The sequence below is a fragment of the Larimichthys crocea genome, chromosome XIV (assembly GCF_000972845.2).
Source record: "Larimichthys crocea isolate SSNF chromosome XIV, L_crocea_2.0, whole genome shotgun sequence".
In the NCBI taxonomy this organism is placed as follows: domain Eukaryota; kingdom Metazoa; phylum Chordata; class Actinopteri; family Sciaenidae; genus Larimichthys; species Larimichthys crocea.
Window position 1 is genome coordinate 9,344,812 of NC_040024.1, and position 10,888 is coordinate 9,355,699.

Genomic DNA, 10,888 nt, shown 5'->3' on the forward strand with positions numbered 1-10,888 from the left:
CGCTTCTGGTACGCTTTCGAAACACGCCGCCGAATCACAAATATGGACTACAACGGGCAGAAACATCTGGAACACGTCCCAGTTGTGCCTGCCATCGGCATGTATGGATGTCGCCACGTTTCTTCCGCCTCCTGGGTAATCTAAAAATCGGCAAAGACGTGGATCATCAGAGAACCTGAGGCGGGCCGAATGACACCTGGTTGCTCTAATAAACCATCTGTAATAGCATCTACCTGTCAATCAAAGTGTCCACGCTCTTAATCCTGCATAACTTTATTATAATTTGATAGACTGACTCACTTCTGGAGCCAGCCTCAAGTGGACGTTTGAAGAACTGCAGTTTTTAGGCATTGGCTTGGAACGGCTTCACTGACAGGTAGGTGGCTTGTTTGAGCAACCAGGTGTCATTCGGCCCCCTCGCCTCAGCTCAGATTAGCCGGAGGCGGCAGAAGCAGGACTGCCGAGATTGAGGCGACGGCCAGAGCCACCACCCTCTGGGTTGCGTCCATGTTTTTCTGTCTATGTTATTGGCCGAAAACGGGCTGGTAGATCAAATTAGATTTGATTGGGTCGACGTGCTCTGTGGAAACATGCAGGACAGACTTGGTGCTGATTGTGGACACAAACAGGAGAGTGGAGGCAGGACTTTTACTCGAAGTGGAGTATTTCCACAGTGTCAAACCGTCCTCTGCTCACCACCCACCTCCACTAACTCTGAGGGGAAACCCGCGTTAAATGTGTGACTCAGCAGAACACAAAACCCGACGGGGGTTTTCAAAAACTGTTCTCCGTCACATCCAGATGCAATTTTGGTGAAATGTGAGGAAAAAAAAAAACACATGGCCGAGCCGAGGTGTGTTTACCCCCCTCCACCCCCACAACAAGAGAGGGTAAGAAATGCAGAGCGCCGGACAAAAACAATAACAACTGTAGCAACCTGAGGTCGACTTCTACACCCCCGACACACACACACACACACACACACAGAGTTCAATGTATCTTTAATTTCTTCTCCTCGCCTCCTTTTTCCGTGACACACACACACTGCAATAATAACAATGTGTGTGTTTGAGGGTCAGCGTACTGATGTACCTACACAAAGAGAGGCTGTTATTTTAGTGTGTGTGTGTGTGTGTGTGTGTGTGTGTGTGTGTGTGTGCCTCCAGACGTAGCCTAAAAGAAACAGCTAAAGGCTGAGAGATCAGAGATAGAGACATTCCAACCCCGCCCAAACACACACACACACACACACACACACACACACACACACTCCTGCCTGTAACTTCATTCATCCACGAGCTCTGATTATACCCATAAAGATAAACCAGTATAACAGAAGACTTGCTGTGCAGAGAGCGAGTGTCCAGAAGTCTTGAAGGATCCTCAGAAAATACAAGAATGATGATGATAGATAATTTTACGTCAGTTATTAAGCAGAAATGCCAAACATTCTTTGGTTCCGGCTTCTCCAATTTGAGGATTTGCTGCTTTATTTCACTGTGAACTCAAATCATGTTGTGTATTTTAGATGGTTGGTTGGACAAAACGGACAATTTAAAGATGTTTCTTCAGCTCTTGGACACTGTGTTGGATTGTTTTCTGACTTTTTATAGACTAAATGATCGATAAACTGAAGACAAATAATCCTTAGTGTATATTCAGCACTGATTAACCGACTTTATTAAAGCCGGCGCTCCCTCACTCTCATTCTCTGTCTATGTCGCTCAACCACGACTTAAACCATCAGACACAAACCAAATTAAACTTCTTCGTGTCTCTATTTTGCAGCATGAATTGCGAGTCAGACTCCAGAACACAACGCAACGGGTAGTAGTATCAGAGTTTCAGTTTCACAGACATTTCTGGCTGACTGTGGAGGTTTGGTTAGGCTCGGGCTGCGTTTTGTTTTTCAAAAATTGGATCTAGCTCAACTTCTCCAACCACATGTTGTTGCGTTTTTTGGGGAACACCCTTGCTGTACCCACCGCCACAGGCAAAACTCACTACCCCTACTTAAATGAATACAAAAACCTGTAGTTGTGGTGCTTGTACGCACTCTGACAGCAGAAACAGCTCGTTGTTTAAGCCGACAGTTCCCTGTACGTCTTTATTCACAAATCTGCATTATTTTCTCCTTTAATTAAAATACTGAGTAATTACCATCCCAAAGGGACTTATTTCAACTCCAAAACCCCCCAAAATATTCACATTCTTAAAGAAAAAATGCAAATATTCACATTTAAGAAGCAGCACCCAGTGAATATCTGCCCCTTTCTGCTTGCTCCACGAATGACTTGATATGATTAAATTAAATAATTCTAAAAACTAAAGTGAGTTTTCCTTTTCCGTCCCGTTCTTAATGCAAAACCCGACATAATTCGCTGGAAACACGGAACGCACGGTCATCATCAATATGCCCTATTGTGCATGTTTGCTGCACATGTGTTTTGGATTAGTTAGGACAGTTAGCGAAGCAAGTCAGGGCAGAGGACATGGAAACACACACACACACACACACAGTAGAAACAATAGCATCTCTATCTGATGGCATCCTCATCTACCCCCCGCAGAGCAGATTGCTACTGCAGGCTACCTTAAACTGGAATGTAGAGAGTAGCACACACACACACACACACACACACACACACACACACACACACACACACACACACTGTTTACCAACCCAGGACATTTGGTTGCATACCTTCGACCACATGTCAAAACATTCTTTTGTAAAATCCCTGGATTTCTGTTACCGTCAACAGCAGCAACGAGCGAGAGAGGAGGATTATCGTCTCCATCTTTGTTGCCTGTTCTGGCCGAATCAAATTCCAGACTGCTCGCAGTGTTTTCAAACACACTCTGCTGGAACGCTCCCCGCAAGAAACATGGCTTGATTTCCGACAAAAGAAGAAGAAAAATCCCTTTTGGCCACTAATAGAAAACAAGAATCTCCAACCAACATACAACCCTCACACCCACAAGGAGTGGTTGTCAGTTTGGGTTTAGTTGAGGTGAACTTGTGCAACAAGATATTTCAAAATACTGCATCGCACATTTAACAACTTAGTTTGAAAGTTTGAGGTGAGGACTGGGATCTTCCAGAGTTTTAGTATCGTGATAAATTCATCGAATTCTTGTGAGTTAAAGACTCAAGACAGAAAGTCCAATGATCTGCGAGATCCAGATCTAAGACGAGACAACTACTGGAAGAAGTTGACGTGCCGTGACCAAATCCTGTTTCTGATGACAACTGCTGTTCAACCTCAAGAGAAATTCAACCTCACATCAGAAAGATTTACTGCCAACTAAGCACTATAAAGTTTGCATCCGCATCCAAGCAAGAAGTACATCATGACCTATCTTTGGTATATCTTTTGGAAAATCCAAGAAATACCCCAAAATTGCCTGAAAATGCCCAAATCAATCCTCCACAGTTCATTCACCTCAATGCAATCTTTTTCCTCAGTTCATCCACAGTTCAACACACATTTCCTCTCTGGGCTCCCAACTCAAACACACTAAAAGAAGTTTTCCCAAAGTTACCCCCCGTCACAGGTCAGCAACCACATTCACACAATAAGTTTGTCATGACCTACCTTTTGGAAAATCCAAGAAATACCCCAAAACTTAAGGATACCCTCCAACAGTGCCAAAAATGCCAAAATCGATTTTCCAAAGTTTATTCACCCCAATCTGATCTTTTTTTTTTCCTCAGTTCATCCACAGCTCAACACACATTTCCTCTCTGGGCTCCCGACTCAAACACAATAAAAGAAGTTTTCCCAAAGTTACCCCCCGTCAGGGGTCAGCAGTGCGCTGTTGGTTTCAGTGGTTGAACATCTTAAGAGATGATTGTTGGCTGATTGTTGGTGGGTTCACAGAGAGGAGAAAAGGGTGATGAATCCAGTTTTGTAGAACATGTGGACCACAAAGACAAATGGATTGCCAAAAGTGGCAATGCTAATGGTCGGCTAAAAGACTGGAACTGTTTCCTCAGGGGGTTGGTTTCAATCTCAGAGATAAAGTTTTTAATTGTAAGGTAGAAGATGTAGTTTTCAACTTCATCATGTCTAAAGATGATGTAGCCTTCATGTCAATGAGGCTCTGCTTCAGTCCACTTAGACAGACGCTGGTACAACATGCAGAGTCTGATGTTCATTTAGATAGCAGGCATGTCTGGTCTGCAGAGGTCTGGTGGGAAAAACAAAGAGTCCAGACAGTTCACACGAGCAACTGGGATCCATCAAGGCAATCTCGATTGATTCTTAAATAATTAGTAGTGCATCACCTTATTGCAACACACCAAATTTCATCAGGCAAAGAGTTTTAACAATGTCGTTTCTGCGTTTTTTAGGCAAAGAACAATCCACATTTTTTGATTTTTTTTGTCTGTCCCATGGGAACGCCGCCTTAAAGCGAAGGATTACAGCGCTGCTAAAAACTGTCGAGGAGGCAGGAACGTGTCCATGCACAGCAGATCTCACAGCGGATCATAAAAGCCACATATGAAAGTGAGTTGACAGCTCAGCAGCAGCTGCTCTGTCAGATACAACAATGGAAGGAACTCACCACTTAGTCATCGCGACCACATTTGACAAAAGACACCAAAGGGCAAAAAAAAAAACTGTCAGAAAACACATGAGAATGACGACTGCTGAAGCTTTAAATGGTATACGACACCAAAACACAGCTTTAAGTCTTTTAGTCTGGAGCCTAGGCATGTCCACGGATCAACAAGCTCGCACGTAAAGTTCATTCATTAAAGTTTGTTTGTATTTTTGTATTTTATTCAATATAATCTATCGTTATTCAAATGCAAGGGATGGATTAAACTGTGTTTGTCTGCTCTAACACAAGCTGTGACAGTTTTCGGGGTAACGTTAGTGGCTTTCAAGTTTACCTGAGATGCTTGACCTCATGTTGTCTTGTCTTGTCTTAATTTTCTCGAAGACGTCTAAAGGCTGCCACGTTAGAAGTTAGTTATTCTTATAATAATGACAATAATTTCCTTGAAATCAATATAATATGGTAATTTCCACCTTGACACGTTTAAATAACTGAGAAGAAAAGTAGCATGACCACACTAAACAGCGAGTTAGAGTCAAAATGTGGCTCTGTGCTATTCTGCTAAGCTTAATTGGACTAGTTACCTTTGTAGCACGACTAATTTCACTTTTACTCCCCATGCCTTACTCATGTGGTTTAACAAACCTGAATTATAAAGATGTGAGTTTACTATAGAACCGCTTTTAGCTGTGTCAATAACCGTCTGGTTTGGTGTTTTATTGTAACTTTGCATTCATCGTACTAATTAATTCATACATTTCAATGGCACAAAAGTGTTATTTGGCAAACTAAATGTCAACTTAACAATATTCTGACTACGTATGTAGCTTGTTTTTGCATTTAGTTTGGTAAGGTAGTTGCATTAGCATCATTACATGGTGCGAAGTCAGCATTAAACCCTATGTGTGTGGCCATGAAAGGCATGACTGCAGGATTTTTATTTAAGTCTGGTGGAAAAGAGGGAGCTAAAGTTAATTAGAGAGATAGCTACAGCTGTTTTATCTATTTCCGTCTGAAAAAAAACTCATTGTTTCTAAAAAATCACTGAATTTAAGCGTTGGACCTGCCGTCATATTGTAAATGGGCAGTATTGTATTCATCAAACAAGTACAGGACACAAAGAGAAAGCCAAGAATTTAAACGCTTCCAGAAAATCTGCAATAGATTCAATAAAAACATAAAGTATAAAGATATGAAGCGTGTAATTCGACTTGTTTCCAGGCCACCACAACAGCCGTTACATGGATTTCCACCAAAGCATGCCTAAACCTTGACCGGCTGGCTAACAAAGGTGCCGACAGGCTGATATACTGACTCAGTGAATTACTGACCAGCAAAGCTAATGACTGACTGGCTAACTATGTGGAGCAGATTAAAAACCTTTACCCCACATCACACAGCTGATCACAAGTATTCAAGTCTGAAAACGATGTGTACAGGCGTCGCACACACTCGTGTATGAACCCCCACACACACACACACCCCACGGTGGTAATTTGTTATGCTCCTGGTGGAATGTTGACCAAATGGCTTATATCCCTCTCTGCTGTCTCAGACTCGGGAAGCCACCCTTCCCCCCCTCCAGCGGCGTACATGCTCTCAAAGGGCCACGAACACACAATCCTTAAAAACATGGACATCCTGAGAGGGCAACTGGCACATTTTTATGCACTCTCATACTCCACGACTGCCCCCAACAGCAGACAGACTTTTCAACTAAACCCTCTCAAACTTCAACTTTAACTCTTTAAATCTGATATAAACAAACTCATTTATCATCAACTTTTAACCATTTTTTGATTCATTGAGGTGAGGAGGGATTATAAACCAATCTGGGAATGCTTCGGATTCCCCCCTGGAAGAACCGGAGTCTTCAAGTGCCCCTACAGCAAACCCACACAGTTCGTCTTAAAGCAAACCTCAAACTATTCATCGATTCTCTAAATAATTGTGGTTTAACTTCAGCTGATCGACTTTATGTTTCAGTACTAGACCCCAAAGAAGATCTCGCCCCCATATATATACGACCTCTTGACACGATCACATGATGGCAACTTGCGGATGAAGGCAGAGAGATGTGGAAAAAGCTAGTAAGTAAACCGTGAGTTAAGATGAACATGAATCTGAACAAGTGGTGCATGAATTGTAGAAAAAAAAAGTCATAAAATCTGTGTTTTGGATGGATGCTTTTAGAGAAGGAAATGTGCTTTCAGGTGCCATAAAGTAAGTTAAACTGTCCATCATTTTCTCAACTAATTCATTACTTCTTTGGACCATAGTGTCAGAAAATGTTTCCCAAAGCTCAAGATGATGTCCTGATTTGGCCACGACCCAAAGAGAGTCGGATTACCGTCACAAAGGATTAAAGAAACTAGAAAATATTCACATTTAAGAAGCCGAAATCAGAGAATTTGGACTCAAAGACGATGAATTGATTACAAAGTCGGAGCGACTACGAGCGTCTGAATGTACGTAAAGAGTTCATGCAGATGATTCCTACGTCTCTGTTGCTCTGTGCATCTTTCACTGCTTCACACACACACACACACACACACACACACACACACACACACACTCTCGGAAGTGAGAGGATTAAGCCTGCATTCAGCTGCGGTCCATACCGACACAGTAAACCTCTGTGTGTGCAGGCCGATGGAAACTCTCTCCGGCCCTCGCTAAACCTAAAACACATACACTCATATATTTCACACACACACACACACACACACCTCGGCTTTACCTTCTCTCTGTATGTTCCCATCTTTCTCGTCTTTCCTTCAAGGACTTAACACTTAATCATTAAACACTTTAAACACTTTGCTGCACCGCAGTTCCTCCCGTCCAGCGCTCAGCGCCTGGGCTACTTTATTGTGTGTGTGTGTGTGTGTTTCAGTGTGTGTGTGTGTGTGTGTTTCAAAGTGTTTCAGTGTGTGTGTGTGTGTTTTAACTAGCCACTGGACACAAAACAGCCATAGAGCCCAGTTTGATTTTTATCTCCTCTAGCAGTCCCAGTCACATTTTCCCAGGGGCTGTGTTACTGTGTGTAAATCAGTGTGTGTGTGTGTGTGTGTGTGTGTGTGTGTGTGTGTGTGTTTCCAGATGACTGGGCCAGGCTTTTCCATTCCCCGCTGTGGTGCTGTGGTGAAGATAGAGGCACACCGGCCAACATTTACACCACCACCGCCGACTTCTCAACAGAGTGGGCGAGAGAAAGAAAGAAAGAAAGAAAGAAAGAAAGAAAGAAAGAAAGAAAGAAAGAAAGAAAGAAAGAAAGAAAGGGAGAGGTTGCATGTCAGACGGCCTACTTATGCACTGGACTGAACACACACAAACACACACACACACACACGGAGACCACCCCCAGCAGAACACACACCAATAATTACTCGCAGTAATTCAAAGACACCCTCCTTATTTCCAGCAGCTCGCTCGCCGCCCGCGGGCTCCAATCCCATCGTGAGAAGAGGAAAACTTTATCGCACAGGACGAGGTCACGTCCTGAACACACACACACACACACACTCCCATCGTGAACACACACCTGAAATTAAAGACTGACCTCTGAGAAAAGATGGAGGGGCACCACGTTTCTACATTTCTGCCCCAAACTGAGGCATCCGAGGCGGGTTCAGTCGTCCGTCATCACCCCTAAACCTCTGCCAACGCGTTACATGCTGCCTTTTTTCATTCATCAGACAGCTGACTAACATCAACAGGCCTTCCCCCCCTCCCTGCGGGTAGTTTGGGACAATAACTTGTTTTTCTCTGCAGAAAAAGACTTTTGCATTGCAGGGTTGAAAAGTTTAAACTAGACTGAAAAAGCACATATGAATGAAAAAAGACTGACCACAATTGCTGTTTTTGGTGTTTGCAGCAACCGTATCCTTAGGAAACACAACTCCTACAGTCTATTACACAAAAATAGACCAAAAAACTCCAAATATACACAGAAATATTAAGAATAAAGACACTTTTAGGCAGTTTCACATTCACATTTAGTGATTTCGCTGCACTTTGGGGTTCGGTATCTTGCCCAACATGCAGACTGCGGGAGCCGGGGATCAAACCACCAATCACCTGATGAGTGGACGACCTCCTGAGCCACAACGGGCTCGAAACAATGCAAAAATACACCCAAAAACTGTAAATATACACAGAAATATTAAGAAAAAAGACACTTTTAAATTCACTTTTAGTGATTCTGAACACCTAAAGTCTATTTGAGTGTGACACAACACGAATACAGACCAAAAATTATAAATATACACAGAAATATTACGAATAAAGACACTTTTAGGCAGTTTTACATTCACTTTTAGTGATTCTGAGCCTATGCAACGTGTGCATTGTGAATGAAGAAGTGCTGTTTTGGGTGTTTGAAACTCCTAAAGTCTATTTGAGTGTGACACAACACGAATACAGACGAAACTAAAGTCTATTTGAGTGTGACACAACACGAATACAGACGAAAAAAATATAAATATACACAGAAATATTAAGAATAAAGACACTTTTAGGCAGTTTTACATTCACTTTTAGTGATTCTGAGCCTATGCAACGTGTGCATTGTGAATGAAGAATTGCTGTTCTTGGTGTTTGCAACCCCTACAGTCTATCTGAAAAAAATAATGAAAAATATACACAGAAATATTAAGAATAAAGCCATTTAAAGTACTTTTACATTCACTTTTAGTGATTCTGAGCCTATGCAACGTGTGCATTGTGAATGAAGAATTGCTGTTTTTGGTGTTTGCAACTCCTAAAGTCTACAAAAAATTTAAAATATACACATAAATATTACGAATAAAGCCATTTAAAGCACTTTTACATTCACTTTCAGTGATTTAGCTGCACTGGGGTTCAGTATCTTGCCCCAACATGCAGACTGGGGGAGCCGGGGATCGAACCGCAAATCACCTGATGAGTGGACAACCGGCTCGATACAACGCAGAAATACACCCCAAAAACTCTAAATATATACATAAATATTTTAAAAACATCACGTTAAACGTAACAGGGCGCAGAGAAGCGAGTTTAAACACACTTTTGAGCAGTTTGAGGCTGTGTAAACGTGAGTTTTTCGCTCGTATCGTGGCAGCAGTGTCAGTTGGTCGGAGCTCTTACCTTGGTGATGATGAGCGGCTCGCCGTGCTCGAGCCCTCCTTTCAGCGTGAACCCCCAAGGCGCGCCCCCGCTCAACTGGACCTGGATGTGGTGGAAGGAGACGAGCTGCTCAACCGTTTCCATCTTGTTTTGTTTTGTTGTTTTAAAAAAAGTTCGCCTCTGGTTCCGTTACTTTAGCGGTGCCGGTAGCGGTGCCTCGGCTTCTCCATCACCGCTCTCTTTACAACAACAACAAGGATGGATGGATGAAGGAGTGAGCGGACGGAGGAGGAGGGAGGGAAAGTTTGAGTTAACGGTTAAAGCTCGTGAGGAGTTACGACGGTTGGAACTTCCGGTCAAGGCGGTTAAACTTTATGAAAAAGTAGCCCGTTAGCTCGTTTTAAAAGTTGTAACCTCGCTCTGTATCTTTTCAAATCATCATCACCTTTTTTTATTTATTTTTTTATTTAATATAAGCAAATTAACTCCACAGAAATATCCGCAGTGCTTTTATTTTGACATAAACCACGCGTATTTCCGGTAACGTCGGCTAACTTTTGAGGCAAACTTTTTTTTGGGGAAAGAGTGGCCCCGCCCACTATCCCGAACGGCCACGTGTGATTGACAGAGAGCTCCACCAATAGCAGAGAGGCTCTTCTTGAATGTGTCCAATGAGAAGCGAACGTATAAGAGGAGAGGGAGGGGCTACAGCAATACAGTCGCTGTATTGTGTTATAACATCAGGGCAGCCAAGTAACAGCATCAGCCGACCGAGCCTCCAAAATAAAGTCATATTTATAAAGCTGTGACAGCAAAACTGCACAGAAATAACGCACCTATTACTGTACTCTCCAACAGTGTATAAAGGAGTTAAAACTGTCCTATTTTAACCTGTTTTTAATGCTGTATTCTTGTAATTTGATTGATTTTTATGGTTCTTTTTGTTTGTTTCTGTTATTTGCTGTCTACTTTTATTTATTGTAAGGTGTCCTTGGGTGACAGAAAGGCACCTATGAAATAAAATGTATTATTATTACCATTATTATTAATAGTAGGTCTGAAATGTGCCTAATACTTTTACTCAACTACATTTTTACTCCACTACATTTATCTGGAAGCTTTAGTAACTCATTAACTTTGCAGATTTAGATTGTTAAATCAAAATATAAGTCAACAAATATTGTTAGAAATTAGAATAAATAAATGTATGAGAGTA

At 42.2% G+C, this 10,888-nt stretch overlaps 1 protein-coding gene across 3 annotated transcripts in view; it reads right to left on the bottom strand.

The window, feature by feature from the left end:
- The window catches only part of shroom4 (shroom family member 4), a 72,307-nt gene extending 62,240 nt beyond the window's left edge, over positions 1-10,067 (bottom strand). Inside the window, exon 1 of one of the 3 annotated variants that reach the window (XM_027287775.1) lies at positions 9,694-10,067. In XM_027287775.1, the coding sequence (XP_027143576.1) occupies positions 9,694-9,816 (123 nt within the window). In that variant the 5' untranslated portion in view covers positions 9,817-10,067. The remainder of the gene's footprint in view (positions 1-9,693) is intronic. The other 2 variants (XM_019265688.2, XM_027287776.1) reach the window with 2 other exon arrangements.
- Positions 10,068-10,888: the final 821 nt, after the last annotated feature.